At 38.8% G+C, this 17,276-nt stretch overlaps 1 protein-coding gene across 8 annotated transcripts in view; it reads left to right on the forward strand.

Moving 5' to 3' along the window:
- KCNK2 (potassium two pore domain channel subfamily K member 2) overlaps positions 1-16,383 on the forward strand; it is a 159,907-nt gene extending 143,524 nt beyond the window's left edge. For 7 of the 8 annotated variants that reach the window (XM_060295229.1, XM_070043801.1, XM_030873015.2 and 4 more), the window contains exon 7: positions 12,789-16,383. In XM_060295229.1, the coding sequence (XP_060151212.1) occupies positions 12,789-13,106 (318 nt within the window). In that variant the 3' untranslated portion in view covers positions 13,107-16,383. The remainder of the gene's footprint in view (positions 1-12,788) is intronic. The other variant, XM_030873013.2, reaches the window with a different exon arrangement.
- Positions 16,384-17,276: the final 893 nt, after the last annotated feature.

Consider the following 17,276-nt stretch of genomic DNA (forward strand, 5'->3'; position numbering starts at 1 on the left):
TGTCTTTTGATCCGGTGTTTCCACTTCTAGTAATACTTGAACACATCAGCAAAGGTATGGTTATAAGAATGTTCACTGAAGTATTATTTTCCGTAGCAAAAACAAACAAAAACCAAATCCATATTCATCAATAGGGGCATGCCACATCCATCATCCTGCGGAGTGCTAGGCAGCTGGTAGAAACCATGAGGTAGTATAATGAGTACTAAATGGGAAAAATGACTAAAATTGGTTAAGTGGGGGAAAAAGCCATTTGCAAAACAACGTGGTTAATATAAGACCACTTTTGCAAAAATATTAATGATCATCAAAATGGAAGAGGAATAAGTAAGGTTAGCACAGAGAAGAAAAACAAGTGGCAGTATGTGTGCTACACTGTGTCTCATTGTTATCATTGAGATGTGAGATTACAGAGAACTTGAATTTGGGGGGATATATTCATTCATTTCACAGGTATTTCTTAGAAGTCAGCTACATACCAGGTACTGTCTAGGTGCTGAGGATATTCATAGAATTTACATCTTAATTGGAGGAGATAGAAAATTAGCAAATGTATTAACATTTGAATTCTGGGTAAGCAAAGACTATTATTATTAACAATAAGAAGATTTTATTATTGAAGTATAGTTGATTTACAATGTTGTGTTAGTTTCAGGTGTACAGCAAAGTGGTCCAGTTGTACATACATATATATATTCTTTTTCAGATTCTTTTCTTTTATAGGTTATTACAAAATATTGAGTATAATTCCCTGTGCTATATAATAAGTCCTCGTTGGTTATCTATTTCATATATAGTAGTGTGTATCTGTTAATCTCAAACTCCTAATTTATCCTTCCCACCTTCTTGTTTTCTATGTCTGTGGGTCTATTTCTGTTTTGTAAATAAGTTCATTTGTATCATTTTTTAAGATTTCACTTAAGCGATATCATATGATATTTGTCTTTGGCTTACTTAGCATGATAACCTCTAGGTCCATTCATATTGCTGAAAATAGCATTATTTAGTTCATTTTTATGGCTGAGTAATATTCCATTGTATATATGTGTGTATATATGTATATATACATGTACACATGTGTGTGTATATATGTATATGTGTGTGTGTGTGTGTGTGTGTATATATATATATATACACACACACACACACACCACATCTAATAAGAAAATATTTTTAAGATAGAAATATGAGAAGACCATTACCAAAGAAAAAGGGAGGCAGATCCTGTGAAGGTCAGTGGCCTTACTGGAGGTAAAAGTTTGGTAACCAAAACAAAGCTAATGGAAGCAACTCAACAAGTGGTTGATCTCCAAAATATACAAACAGCTCATGTGCTCAATATCAAAAAAGCAAACAACACAATCAAAAATGGGCAGAAGAGCTAAAGAAACATTTCTCCAAAGATACACAGATAGCTAAAAAGGACATGAAAAGAGGCTCAACTTCACTAATTATTAGAGAAAGGCAAATCAAAACTACAATGAGGTATCACCTCACACCAGTAAGAATAGCCATCATCAAAAAATCTACAAACAATAAATGCTGGAGAGGGTGTGGAGAAAAGGGAACCCTCTTGCACTGTTGGTGGGAATGTAAATTGGTGCATCCACCAATTTATGGAGGTGGAGGTTCCTTGAAAAACTAAAAATAGAGCTACCATATGATCCAGCAATCCCACTCCTGGGCATATATCTGGAGAAAACCATAATTCGAAAAAATACATGACCCCAGTGTTCACTGCAGCACTATTTACAATAGCCAAGACATGGAAGCAACCTAAATGTCCATCAACAGAGGAATGGATAAAGAAGATGTAGTACATATATTCAATGGAATATTACTCAGCCATAAAAAAGAATGAAATAATGCCATTTGCAGAAACATGGATGGACCTAGAGATTGTCATACTGAATGAAGTAAGTCAACAACAGAGAAAGACAAGTATCATATGATTTCGCTTATATGTGGAATCTTAAAGAAATGGTACAAATGAACTTATTTACAAAACACAAACAGAGTCACAGATGTAGAAAACAAACTTATGCTTACCAAGGGGGAAGGGGGGGAGGGATAAATTGGGAGTTTGGGATTGACGTACACACACTACGATATATAAAACAGATAACTAATAAGAACCTACTGTGTAGCACAGGGAACTCTACTCAATACTTTGTAATGACCTATATGGAAAAGAATCTAAAAAAGAGTGGATATATGTATAACTGATTCACTTTGCTGTACAGCAGAAACTAACACAACATTGTAAATCAACTATACCCACTAAAAATCAATTTAAAAAAATAAAAGACCTAATTTTAGGTCCATAAGTTCAGACAGTGCCTCCAGACTTCAGGCATGATTGAGCGGCTTGCTCAGATGGATGTCCTTTAAGTAAGTGATTATTTCTCATTACACACTTGTATGTGGGAGGAAATTGAATATAGTTGTTGATTCTTACACTTTTCAAAGACATTTATTTAAACAAAAATGTAGATTCTTAGCTGTTCCCTTTATAATATTAACCTTACTACTAAGATAAGCTCATCATAGAAAACAGTATATTAGTATTTGTTCTTTTTACACTTAGAAAATTATGAATTCTCAAATGTAACAGATTAATTCCTCTTTAATAATATCACTAGTAAGGTGGGAATAAAAGATAGAAATGTTTAGTTTTCATCAATAATTACTGTTTTATTTCATTTTTTTAACATCTTTATTGGAGTATAATTGCTTTACAGTGGTGTGTTAGTTTCTGCTTTATAACAAAGTGAATCAGCTATACATATATCCCCATATCTCCTCCCTCTTGCGTCTCCCTCCCACCCTCCCTATCCCACCCCTTTAGGTGGTCACAAAGTAACGAGCTGATCTCCCTGTGCTATGCGGCTGCTTCCCACTGGCTATCTATTTTACATTTGGTAGTGTAAATATGTCCATGCCACTCCCTCACTTCATCCCAGTTTACCCTTCTCACTCCCCGTGTCCTAAAGTCCATTCTCTACGTCTGCGTCTATATTCCGGTCCTGCCCCTAGGTTCTTCTGAACCTTTTTTTTTTTTTTAGATTCCATATATATGTGTTAGCATACAGTATTTGTTTTTCTCTTTCTGATTTAGTTCACTCTGTATGACAGACTGTAGGTTGATCCATCTCACTACACATAACTGAATTTCATTTCTTTTTATGGCTGAGTAATATTCCACTGTATATATGTGCCACATCTCCTTTATCCATTCATCTGTCGATGGACACTTAGGTTGCTTCCATGTCCTGGCTATTGTAAATAGAGCTGCAATGAACATTATGGTACATGACTCTTTATGAATTATAGTTTTCTCAGGCTTTATGCCCAGTAGTGGGATTGCTGGGTCATATGGTAGTTCTATTTTTAGTTTTTAAAGGAACCTCCATACTGTTCTCCATAGTGGCTGTATCAATTTACATTCCCACCAGCAGTGCAAGAGGGTTCCCTTTTCTCCACACCCTCTCCAGCATTTTTTGTTTGTAGATTTTTTGGTGATGGCCATTATGACTGGTGTGAGGTGATACCTCATTAGAGTTTTGATTTGCATTTCTCTAATGATTAGGGATGTTGAGCATCCTTTAATGTGTTTGTTGGCAATCTGTATATCTACTTTGGAGAAATGTCTATTTAGGTCTTCTGCCCATTTTTGGATTGGGTTATTTGTTTTTTTGATATTGACCTGCACTAACTGCTTGTAAATTTTGGAGATTAATCCTTTGTCACTTGTGTCGTTTGCAAATATTTTCTCCCGTTCTGAGGGTTGTCTTTTGGTCTTGTTTATCATTTCCTTTGCTGTGCAAAAGCTTTTAAGTTTCATTAGGTCCCATTTGTTTTTGTTTTTATTTCCATTTTTCTAGGAAGTGGGTCAAAAAGATCTTCCTGTGATTCATGTCATAGAGTATTCTGCCTGTGTTTTCCTCTAAGAGTTTTATACTGTCTGGCCTTAAATTTAGGTCTTTAATCCATTTTGAGTTTATTTTTCTGTATGGTGTTAGGGAGTGTTCTAATTTCATTCTTTTACATGTAGCTGTCCAGTGGCACTTATTGAAGAGGCTGTCTTTTCTCCATTGTATATTCTTGCCTCCTTTATCAAAAATAAGGTGACCATATGTGTGTGGGTATATCTCTGGGCTTTCTATCCTGTTCCATTGATCTATATTTCTGTTTTTGTGCCTGTATCATACTATCTTGATTACTGTAGCTTTGTAGTAGAGTCTGAAATCAGGGAGCCTGATTCCTCCAGCTCCGTTTTTCTTTCTCAAGATTGCTATGGCTATTCAGGGTCTTTTGTTTTTCCATACAAACTGTGAAATATTTTTTCTAGTTCTGTGAAAAATGCCAGGGGTAGTTGATAGGGATTGCATTGAATCTGTAGATAACTTTGGGTAGTACAGTCATTTTCACCTTGTTGATTCTTCCAATCCAAGAACATGGTATATTTCTCAATCTATTTGTATCATCTTTAATTTCTTTCAGCAGTGTCTTATAGTTTTCTGCATACAAGTCTTTTGTCTCCTTAGGTAGGTTTATTCCAAGGTATTTTATTCTTTCTGTTGCAATGGTAAATGGGAGTGTTTCCTTAATTTCTCTTTCAGATTTTTCATCATTAGTGTATAGGAATGTGAGAGATTTCTGTGCATTAATTTTGTATCTGCTACTTTACCAAATTCATTGATTAGCTCTAGTAGTTTTCTGGTAGCATCTTTAGGGTTCTCTATGTATAGTATCATGTTATCTGCAAACAGTGACAGCTTTACTACTTCTTTTCTGATTTGTATTCCTTTTATTTCTTTTTCTTCTCTGATTGCTATGGCTAAAACTTCCAAAACTGTGTTAAATATTAGTGATGAGAGTGGACAACCTTGTCTTGTTCCTGATCTTAGAGGAAATGGTTTCAGTTTTTCACCATTGAGAATGAAGTTGGCTGTGGGTTTGTCATACATGGCCTTTATTATGTTCAGGTAAGTTCCCTCTACGCATACTTTCTGGAGGGTTTTTATCATAAATGGGTGTTGAATTTTGTCAAAAGCTTTTTCTCCATCTATTGAGATGATCATATGGTTTTTCTCCTTCATTTGTTAATTGACTCATTTACGTATATTGATTGATTTGCATATATTGAAGAATCCTTGCACTTCTGGGATAAACCCCACTTGATCATGGTGTATGATCCTTTTAATGTGCTGTTGGATTCTGTTTGCTAGTATTTTGTTGAGGATTTTTGCATCTATGTTCATCAGCGATATTGGCCTGTAGTTTTCTTTCTTTGTGACATCTTGGCTGGTTTTGGTATCAGGGTGATGGTGGCCTCGTAGAATGAGTTTGGGAGTGATCCTCCCTCTGCTATATTTTGGAAGACTTTGAGAAGGATAGGTATTAGCTGTTCTCTAAATGTTTGATAGAATTCACCTGTGAAGCCATCTGGTCGTGGGCTTTTGTTTGTTGGAAGATTTTTAATCACAGTCTCAATTTCAGTGCTTGTGACTGGTCTGTTTATATTTTGTTTCTTCCTGGTTCAGTCTTGGAAGGTTGTGCTTTTCTAAGAATTTGTCCATTTCTTCCAGGTTGTCCATTTTATTGGCATAGAGTTGCTTGTAGTAATCTCTCATGATCCTTTGTATTTCTGCAGTGTTTGTTGTTACTTCTCCTTTTTCATTTCTAATTCTATTGATGTGAGTCTTCTCCCTTTTTTTCTTGATGAGTCTGGCTAATGGTTTTTCAATTTTGTCTATTTTCTCAGAGAACCAGCTTTTAGTTTTTTGACCTTTGCTGTTGTTTCTTTCATTTGTTTTCCATTTATTTCTGATCTGATCTTTATGATTTCTTTCCTTCTGCTAACTTTGGGGTTTTTTTGTTCTTCTTTCTCTAATTGCTTTAGATGTAAGGTTAGGTTGTTTGAGATGTTTCTTCTGTCTTGAGGTAGGATTGTTTTGCTATAAACTTCCCTTTTAGAACTGCTTTTGTTGCGTCCCATAGATTTTGGGTCGTCCTGTTTTGTCATTTGTTTCTAGGTATTATTTGATTTCCTCTCGGATATCTTCAGTGATCTCTTGGCTTTGTAGTAGTTTGTTGTTTAGTCTGTATTTTTTACAGATTTTTTTCCTGTAATTGATATCTAGTCTCATAGCATTGTGGTCGGGAAAGATACTTGATACGATTTAAATTTTCTTAAATTTACCAAAGCTTCATTTGTTACCCAAGATATGATCTATCCTGGAGAATGTTCCATGAGCACTTGAGAAGAAAGTGTATTCTGTTGTTTTTGGATGGAATGTCCTATAAATATCAATTAAGTCCATCTTGTTTAATGTATCATTTAAAGCTTGTGTTTCCTTATTTATTTTCATTTTGGATGATCTGTCCATTGGTGAAAGTGGGGTGTTAAAGTCCCGTACTATGATTGTGTTACTGTCGATTTCCCCTTTTATTGCTGTTAGTATTTGCCTTATGTATTGAGGTGTTCCTATGTTGGGTGCATAAATATCTACAATTGTTATATCTTCTTCTTGGATTGATCCCTTGATCATTATGTAGTGTCCTTTGTCTCTTGTAATATTCTTTGTTTTAAAGTCTGTTTTGTCTGATATGAGAATTGCTACTCCCATTTTCTTTTGATTTCCATTTGCATGGAATATCTTTTTCCATCCCCTCACTTTCAGTCTATATGTGTCTCTAGGTCTGAAGTGGGTCTCACGTACACAGCATATGTATGGGTCGTGTTTTTGTATCCATTCAGCCAGTCTATTGTCTTTTGGTGGGAGCATTTAATCCATTTATATTTAAGGTAATTATCGATATGTATGTTCTTATTATCATTTTCTTAATTGTTTGGGGTTTGTTATTGTAGGTCTTTTCCTTCTCTTGTGTTTCATGCCTAGAGAAGTTCCTTTAGCATTTGCTGTAAAGCTTGTTTGGTGGTGCTGAATTCTCTTAGCTTTTGCTTTTCTGTAAATGTTTTAACTTCTCTGTTGAATCCAAATGAGATCCTTGCTGTGTTATCTTGGTTGTAGGTTTTTCCCTTTCATCACTTTAAATATGTCCTGCCACTCTCTTCTGGCTTGCAGTGTTTCTGCTGAAGGATCAGCTGTTAACCTTATGGGGGTTCCCTTGTATGTTATTATTTTCTTTTCCCTTGCTGATTTTAATATTTTTTCTTTATATTTAATTTTTGATAGTTTGATTAATATTTGTCTTGGCGATTTCTCCTTGCATTTATCCTGTATGGGACTCTCTGTGCTTCCTGGAGTTGATTATCTGCTTTCCCATATTATGGAATTTTTCAACTATAATCTCTTCTCAGTCCCTTTCTTTTTGTCTTCTTCTTCTGGGACCCCTATAATTTGAATGTTTGTGCATTTAATGTTGTCCCAGAGGTCTCTGTGCTGTTCTGAATTCTTTTCTTTCTTTTTTCTTTATTTTGCTCTGCTGTAGTTATTTCCACTATTTTTTTAAAATTAATTAATTAATTAATTAATTTATTTTTAGCTGTGTTGGGTCTTTGTTTCTGTGCAAGGGCTTTCTCTAGTTGTAGTAAGCAGGTGCGGGCCTCTCAGTATTGCGGCCTCTCTTGTTGCAGAGCACAAGCTCCAAACGCACAGGCTTAGTTGTGGCTCACGGGCCCAGTTGCTCCGCAGTATGTGGGATCTTCCCAGACCAGGGCTCGAACCCGTGTCCCCTGCATTGGCAGGCAGATTCTCAACCACTGCGCCACCAGGGAAGCCCTATTTCCACTATTTTATCTTTCAGGTCACTTATCCGTTCTTCTGCCTCAGTTATTCTGCTATTGATTCCTTCTAGAGAATTTTAAATTTCATTTATTGTGTTATTCATCATTGTTTGCTCTTTAGTTCTTCTAGGTCCTTGTTAAATGTTTCTTGTATTTTCTCCATTCTATTTCCAAGATTTTGGATCATCTTTACTATCATTGTTCTGAATTTTCAGGTGGACTGCCTATTTCCTCTGCATTTGTTTGGTCTGATGGGTTTTTAACTTGCTCCTTCATCTGCTGTGTGCTTCTCTGTCTTCTCATTTTGGTTAACTTACTGTGTTCGGGGTCTCCTTTCGCAGGCTGCTGGTTCATATTTCCTGTTGTTTATGGTGTCTGCCCTCAGTGCCTAAGGTTGGTTTTGTCAGTTGTGTAGGCTTCCTGGTGGAGGGGACTGGTGCCTGTGTTGTGGTGGATGAGGCTGGATCTTGTCTTTCTGGTGGGCAGGACTGCGTCCAGTGGTGTGTTTTGGGGTGCCTGTGACCTTATTTTGATTTTAGACAGCTTCTCTGCTAATGGGTGGTTTTGTGTTCCTGTCTTGCTTGTTGTTTGGCATAGGGTGTCCAGCACTGTAGCTTGCTGGTCATTGAGTGGAGCTGGGTGCTGGTGTTGAGATGGAGATCTCTGGGAGATTTTTGCCGTTTGATATTATGTGGAGCTGGGAGGTCTCTTGTGGACCAGTGTCCGGAACTTGGCTCTCCTACCTCAGTGGCACAGGCCCGACACCCGGCTGGAGCACCAAGACCCTGTCAGCCACATGGCTCAGAAGTACAGTGCTCCCAAAGTCCACCGTCTCAGTTTTGGGATAATTTGTTGTCTATGCAGGGAACATCAATTTGATTGTGCAGTTTTTTTTTTTTGCGGTACACGGGCCTCTCACTGTTGTGGCCTCTCCCGTTGCAGAGCACAGGCTCCGGACACGCAGGCTCAGCGGCCATGGCTCACAGGCCCAGCTGCTCCACGGCATGTGGAATCTTCCCAGACCGGGGCACAAACCCGTGTCCCCTGCATCGGCAGGCGGACTCTCAACCACTGCGCCACCAGGGAAGCCCTGATTGTGCAGATTTAATCCGCTTCTCCTGAGGCTGCTGGGAGAAATTTCCCTTTCTCTTCTTTGTTCTCACAGCTCCTGGGTTTCAGCTTTGGATTGGCCTCGCCTCTGCATGTAGGTCACGTGAGGGCATCTGTTCTTCACTCAGACAGGACGGGGTTAAAGCAGCAGCTGATTAGGGGGCTCTGGCTCACTCAGACTAGGGGGGAGGGAGGGGTACGTAATGTGGGGTGAGCCTGCAACGGCCGAGGCCAGTGTGACATTGCAACAGCCTGAGGTGTGCTGTGTGTTCTTCCAGGGAAGTTGTCTCTCGATCAGGGGACCCTGGCAGTGGCGGGCTGCACAGGCTCCCAGGCGGGGAGGTATGGATAGTGACCTGTGCTTGCACACAGGCTTCTTGGTGGCTGCAGCAGCAGCCGTAGTGTCCCATGCCTGTCTCTGGTGTCTGCACGGATAGCTGCGGCTCGTGCCCATCTCTGGAGCTCGTTTAGGCGGTGCTCTGAATCCCATCTCCTCGTGCACCTCGAAACAATGGTCTCTTGACTCTTAGGCATGTCCAGACTTTTTCCCGGACTCCCTCCCGTGTAGCTGTGGCGCATTAGCCCCCTTCAGGCTGTGTTCACGCAGCCAGCCCCAGTCCTCTCCCTAGGATCCGACCTCCGAAGCCTGAGCCTCAGCTTCCAGCCCCCACCCACCCTAGTGGGTGAGCAGACAAGCCTCTTGGGCTGGTGAGTGCTGGTCGGCACCGATCCTCTGTGCGGGAATCTCTCTGCTTTGCCCTCTGCACCCCTGTTGCTGCACTCTCCTCCGTGGTTCTGAAGCTCCCCCTCTGCCCCCCATCTCCGCCAGTGAAGGGGCTTCCTAGTGTGTGGAAACTTTCCCTCCTTCACAGCTCCCTCCCAGAGGTGCAGGTCCCATCCCTATTCTTTTTTCTCTGTTTTTTCATTTTTCTTTTGCCCTACCAAGGTACACAGGGAGTTTCTTACCTTTTCGGAAGTCTGAGGTCTTCTGCCAGCGTTCAGTCGGTGTTCTGTAGGAGTTGTTCCACGTGTAGATGTATTTCTGATGTATTGTGGGGAGGAAGATGATCTCTACATCTTACTCTTCTGCAGTCTTGAAGATCTCCTACTGTTTTATTTTAAATAGCAAATTTCAGGGCTTCCCTGGTGGCGCAGTGGTTGAGAGTCCGCCTGCCGATGCAGGGGACACGGGTTCGTGCCCTGGTCCGGGAAGATCCCACATGCCGCGGAGCGGCTGGGCCCACGAGCCATGGCCGCTGAGCCTGCGCATCCGGAGTCTGTGCTCTGCAACGGGAGAGGCCACAACAGTGAGAGGCCTGCGTACCACAAAAAAAAAAATAAATAAATAAAATAGCAAATTTCACACTGCTCAGGATTATCTGTACTGAAAACTAGAAGAATTTAATAACATGTTGGACAATGATTAACTGTATTGTTCAAGACCATATTAATCAGGTTTTCTCTTTGTGTTTCTGCACCATCTTTCAGCAGGCTGCAATTTTCCGTCTTTAAAATTAAATTGAAACTGGTAGAGAAACAACTGAATCTCTTAAAATATTATTTTGAAACTTTCTTGATAGTATTTACTTATTAATTCAATGCAGTTCATCAAGTTTCTACTCAGTGCCTTCTCTATTCCAGACACTAGATGTTTTATATACACCAATGAATGTAGTATAGACTCCGAACTCAAGAATGCTTAGTCTAATCAAAAAGACAGCTAGGTATATAGAAAAAGAATATCAACAGTTGGAGGGTTTATTTATAAGTGCATTTGGAGGGATTCAGCATTTTTTTACCACTGACTGATACTGCCTATACTTTTCTAACCAGAGAGTCCCCCCAAAGCAGAATTAAACATTCAATAATTGCTTTTAGAGCTAAGTACAGTCATACACGGTCCCTTATGGGAACAGTAAGAATCTTCAGGCTGAATCACTATAAATTTAGCGCTTCTTTCCCTGCAAGTTCCCTTTAAGTTGCCTCAGTGATTAAGGAATGCTTGATCTTGCCAGTTAGCATGCCACAAAGTTCTCATTTTTCCAGTTCGCTTTTTTCAGAACCAGACCCAGAAAACAAGCAATTATTTCTTGCTAGGTCAATGCAAGTGGGAAATAAAAGACCTTTATAAAGTAAAGGTAGATCATCAAATGTGTGCATGTATGTGATTATGGATGGATAAGGAAGAGTTGATCTGCCATGTGCCACCTTCTAAGGATATTTGAACAGGTTTCGTACACACACATACACACAAACATATCTATGACCATCCGAGTGCACGTATACATCATGTTGAAGTAGACGTACATACATATGCTCTCTTATAAATCAGATTTTCAGTATAAATATTTAGAACCCAACTTTGTCCGATCAAGCTGCTATAACAAAATACCACGCACTGGGGATCTTATAAACAGCATTGATTTCTCACAGTTCTAGAGATTCAAGATCACAGTGCCAACATGACTGAGTGAGGACTCTTCCTGGTTTGTAGACAGAGCCTTCTTACTGTGTCCTCACATGGTGGAAGGGGTGAGGGATCTCTCTGGAACCTCTTTTGTAAGAGTGCTGATCTCATTCATGAAGGCTTCACTTCATGACTTAAGCACCTCCCTAAGGCCCCACCTCCTAATATAATCACCTTTGCAGTTAGTATTTCAACATATGAATTTTCAGGAGACACCAACCTTCAGACTATAGCAGAAACCATCAGTTTCTGATCACATCCAAATTTTAAACAAAAAGTGACAGAGATAAAAATAAGACAAAACAAAGCAGTAGTTATTTGCTTGCCAGGTAAAAAGGAGCCCATTTCACTTAAAAATTGAGTTCTGTGGAGCTCCCTAATCCAAGAGCAGAAGTGCTAGCAATAGGGAATGGGGGAGTTGTTCCACGTTAGGAGATTATTCTAAGAGATATCCTAGATTATTAAATTCTAGTTGGTTACGAAAAAGATTATAAAGTTTCCCATGGGATGGGTCATTATTCTGTTTCAGGTCACTAAAGTGCAGATATAATTTTAAAGAGGTCAAAGAAAACAGTATGCACACGCTTAGCACTTGGCAATGTCTTTTTCTTCAACCTCAAACAAAGGCCACAATGACAACTATACAGTGATAGGCTCTTGCAGTTGAAGTGTATTACCCAGCCATCCTGCTAGGTGTGTGCTGTGAAGATGCCTGTTCCACAGCTGAGGAAATGGCAGCTCAGACAGGTTAACGTCACTAATTCCACAAACATTCATTGAGAAACTATTCCTTGGACTTAATCATTCTCCAAATGGGCCTCAAAATGAACTTGCCAGGCCTTGTTTATTTGCTTTCCCTGGAATCAGAAACAAAGTATTTTATTGCTTATTTAGTAAATCGAGGATTCCTAAATGACCAGTGTGGGGTTGGAGTCAAAGTTCTTGCACACACCATTTCCACTCTCTAAAATCTCTGTTTATATCCTGAGCAAACAGCATCACTGCTATGAGAACCAACCAGGTCACCTGGGTTCACACTCCAGGCTCTTTTACTCTGTCTTGCTGCTTCTCCTATGTCTTATTGCCTTCTCTACATTCAAATACTTCTTTAAATTACAGATTAAAAAAGAAACAGAGCTTTAAAAAGTTAGAGATTGCCTTTTGATCAGAAGTTTCGATGACAGGATTTGTTTCCCAAAACAAGGGCATCTAGTACCTCTAATATAATTTGGTTAATAGAGTTTAAGCTCACAGATTCATTTTTAGAGTCATATCTATATAAAATGGAAGCTTCTTCCTCACAACTTGCGTAAGTACCTCAATTGTCAGACCTCTCATATTACAAAAGTCTACAATGTTCTTTTCAAAACCCCCAAATACAGCGATCAGAAGGTAAAGCACACAAAACATTGACTGTCCTGTTGGTGTCTCTGTCATTTCTCTGCGTGCATGTTCTAGGTGGGAGAGTTCAGAGCCCATGCTGCTGAGTGGACAGCCAACGTCACGGCCGAATTCAAGGAAACCAGGAGGCGGCTGAGTGTGGAGATTTACGACAAGTTCCAGCGTGCCACCTCCATAAAGCGGAAGCTCTCCGCAGAACTGGCTGGAAACCACAACCAGGAGCTGACTCCCTGTAGGAGGACCCTGTCAGTGAACCACCTCGCCAGCGAGAGGGATGTCTTGCCTCCCTTACTGAAAACTGAAAGTATCTATTTGAACGGATTGACACCACACTGTGCAGGCGAGGAAATTGCTGTTATTGAGAACATTAAATAGCCCTCTCTTTGAAGAGCCCTAGGCATAGCCATAGGTGAGGACTTCTATATGCTCTTTTTGACTGTTGTCGGTAGCGTTTTTTAAATTGTGCATGAGCTCCAAAAAGGAAAAAAAAAAAAATAGATACACCTATTATGGTCATCTACCATCAAGAGAATTTGAATTCTGAGCCAGCACTATCTTTTTGATGATTCTTGTTGAATGGTCCACCTTCTTTGACCAGTGGAATAAAACAAGCAATGTCTGATGCCTTTTTGTGCCCAGACTGACTGTTTTCCTCTCTCTTTTCCAAATGTGCCAAAAGGCCTCAGAATGAATTATAATTGTTTCCGGTAATAATGTAGCTTTGAGGGATCAGTCCTTAACTTTTCAGGGTCTACCTAACTGAGCCTAGATTATGGACCATTTATGGATGACAACATTTCTTTTTGTAAATGGCAAGAAATTCTTATGCAGCCTTTTACCTAAGAAATTTTCTGTCAGTGCCTTATCTTACGAAGAAACAGAACCTCTCTAGCTAATGTGTGGTTTCTCCTTCCCCGCCCCACCCCTAGGCTCAACTCCGCAGTCCTTTACCCCACAACTCCTGTTTGAATACCATACCTTGCTGGAAACAGCGTGTAAAATGACCGGAGTGATGATGCCCGAAGAAGGAATAGATGCCAAATTAGATGGACATTGAAGCAACACTCAGAAACCCTAGCGTTAAAGGCACTGCAGAGAAATGAGGTGCAAAGACGGCCCCTCTGAGTATTTATTTGACTCAGGTACCAATGGTACATATATACAGTGTAATTATTACCAGGCCAGTAAAACTGACTGCTCTCAATCAGTCCCTTTTTTCCTGGCAGTATTTAAAATTTATCATTTTTGACTAACTATATATACATCTTTTAACAGTGGAAGAAGGAAAGCCATATATATATATATATATCCATATATATCCATAAATGATCTGACAAAACTATGAAAATGGATATTCTTGAAGGCGAATTTAGACAGTTGGTGTGAATTGCCATTTGGATGAAAAGAAGATAGTAAAACAATGTGTTACAAGCATTTGCTAATAAACATTGTACTGCCAGCATCTATTTGCTTTTTGATGTATGAAAAGCTCATATCATTTTCTTTCCTTGGGTAACTTCTGCCAGATGAGGGGCGGGAATGTAGGAGGCAGAGCTGGGCACAGTCCTGACCTTCTGTGGGTGTACCTCTGGAGTTGTGGCTGAGTGTGAGAGCAGAGTTGAAACTGGGATCACTGTGATTTTGCACATGGAAAAATGCAGATTGCAGGCATAATTCATCTCTGACATTAGAGAAAAAGCTGTTATAGCACAATTTAAATCTTGAGTTTTTTTTTTTTAAAGATAGAAAAGGCTGTTAATCCTCTTTAGTTTAATTTTATATCTTGCAACTCTTTGGATGTTTTCAAGATTCAGAAGAAATTCAGTAAAGGCACCTAGTAGATTGCTACTCTTTCTTTTATTTTCATACACAGATCTGCTGTACATTGTAAATATAATTTGTAAAATGCAGAAAGAAAATGATTTCCCTAAATATAATTGCAAAACATTACTTTTATTCTTGGGGGTCAGGGGTGTATCTGAATAAGTGGCATTCAGATTAGGGTCTTAAAAAATAAACCCAGGATCTTAAAAAAAAAACTTAATAGATGCTTATTTTCCAAAGTTTAAATTTAACCTAGAAATGTAAATATTCAGTTAACTTGTTGAAGGTACTTTTATAAACTTAAAAAATTCTAACCAAAATTTTAGAAAGTCAGGCTCTTTTAGAAGGAAAGCTACACCCACTTCCTCAATAACTGTTCTGAAAGTTCATATGGTGGAATGCACCATGTATAAACTGTGAATTGTATTGACAAATAAAGTTTGTAATTAAAGTCGGCATTTTCTGAGTCTCCTGCTTGCTGCTGAGGATTTAGATCTGATTCTGGCTGTGCAGAACTCCAGAACTCCACTTTTCATGCTGAGTTTTTGTGGCTCCTTTGTTCACAGTATTCAAGAAATATTTTTGATGCAGTATTACTACCCTTGTTAAATACATGCAGATGTTCTTCTTGGTGGCTGTTAATCAAAAGTAAAACCCTGATATTTCACTTTTAAAATATATTTTAAAGAGCATATAAATTCAAGATGGTTTCTATTAAATTATATCAATATCTTAAATCATTGTTAGGCCTTGTCTTGACACTGAAGTAATTGGAATGCCGAACATGGGCACCTGAATGTTTTTTGTAGGAAAAGTCAAACATCCTGGCAGTGTTGAAGCCTAAAGGAGGTAGTTGCCAACTAATCTTCTAAACCTCATACCCCCAATATTTGGACGACATACCTTGTCAGTATCTTACATAAATTTATTTATTCATTCCCAGGCACCTTGATACTCAGTAAATATCCTAAAACTGATCCCCAGCATTATCCTTAAGATAGATTGGGGAAAATCTAAGGAAACGTGTGTGTATTATATCAATTTTATTTTTTCAAGTTTCATTCTGTTTGTTTACTTCTTGTGGAGAGAATATTGACAAAGGTTTTGACATAGTTTATTAGTTTATTTTTTCAATGGACCAGTTTAAGAATGAGTAGTTTTGCCCTGAAGGATATTTGGGAAAATAAAAAGTACCAAACCCAGCAAGGATCAGGAACCTGTCTGATCTGGAATCTTAGACATGGGTTCTAGACAAGGCTTTCTATCCACCTTACAACTAGTAAATTTAAAATGACTGTTTTGGAGTTCTATTAATTTATTACATAAATCTATGTACTTTGCTGCCATAGTTCATGTGACACTGCCTTTTTTTCCAATAATATTTCACTCTTGCAATACAGGAAAAAGTGAAACTTCTAAAGCCAAGAAGGAATTGAATAATTTGTCTTGGCCGTCAAAAAAAATGAGAGAAGGGTGTAAGGCTTGGTCTTTTTCTCAAATTCTAAGGAACATGACATAAAAGGAGGACTAAATCCCACCTCACTTTGTATAAAACAATCTGTAGAATTCATTGATTCTGAACGCCAAAAGTTCAGACTAAGAGAAATTTTACATTGAACACCAGAAAAAAATATTTAGACATTCTGAAGACTTGAGATAGCTATTTATGCCTAGGACTATTTTTGTTTTCCTTTAAAGAAAAATGTTTGCTGTTCTAGTAAAATCATAACTTATTTGTGGTTTGCATTCCTTATCAAAGTGTGAGTATAAATTTGCTTTTGTGTAAAGTAAAAGCTGTCTCTATTTGAATACTCGTAACTGCATTAAAATTAATACATGATTTTTGCTTCAGCATGACTTTACTTAAATGTTCTTTTCCAGAGAAACTTACTGGTCTTGCGCATGCTCATCTGTTGGTTCTGAGATGGTATGGAGTAACCTGGTTACTTTTGGTAGAAACTTTTGGCAGTAACTTACTGTGGCTATCTTAATAAGGGGGAATCTTCATAACTCCACGGGCCTCCTTCATCCCACCCCACCTCAAAGGATTATACAGCTTTTGTTTCACACATGGTACTTCCCCTCCCAGATCTCAGCTACCCCTTCCTAAAAGGCAGGGATTCGTTCCCATAACCAGGACTTTTGACTCTGCTCTTTTGTTTGACTCAACACCATTTGTTCACTAAGCCCCAGTTTTTACTATTTCTAATATTCATAGAAACATTTGTTATTTTCCTAGGATTAGCATTATAAAATATGTTCACTGTGTTATGCTCGTCTCAGTTTACAGCTATGTTGTTTTCTTTTTATCTGTCATTCTTTTCCAAAGTACTTCTGTACATTCACCAAAGACTCGCTGCCTGGTCTTTATTCTTTTTCTTTTGCCCTCTCAGATTGGATTTCTCTCTGAGCTCCATCTTCATCTAGCTAACTCCAGTTGGATATCTCCATTTCTCAAAGGCACCTCAGCATAACTAAAACTCTCATTATCTTTCCCCAGACCTGGGCCTCCTTAGGTGTCACCTATTTCAGCAAATGGCATCACCGTCCATTTGGTTGGGCAAGTCATCTTTGATGTCATTGTCTCTCCTTCCCCCATACCCACCTATCACCAAGACATATTGACTTGCACCCTGAATGTGTCTTGAGTTTATACAAAGTCATAACCTTTATCCAAGCCACCGCCATAGCTCCCCCTTCTATTAACTGCTTTTGTTTCAT

This window comes from Globicephala melas, chromosome 1 (genome assembly GCF_963455315.2).
Source record: "Globicephala melas chromosome 1, mGloMel1.2, whole genome shotgun sequence".
NCBI classification, from domain to species: Eukaryota; Metazoa; Chordata; class Mammalia; order Artiodactyla; family Delphinidae; genus Globicephala; species Globicephala melas.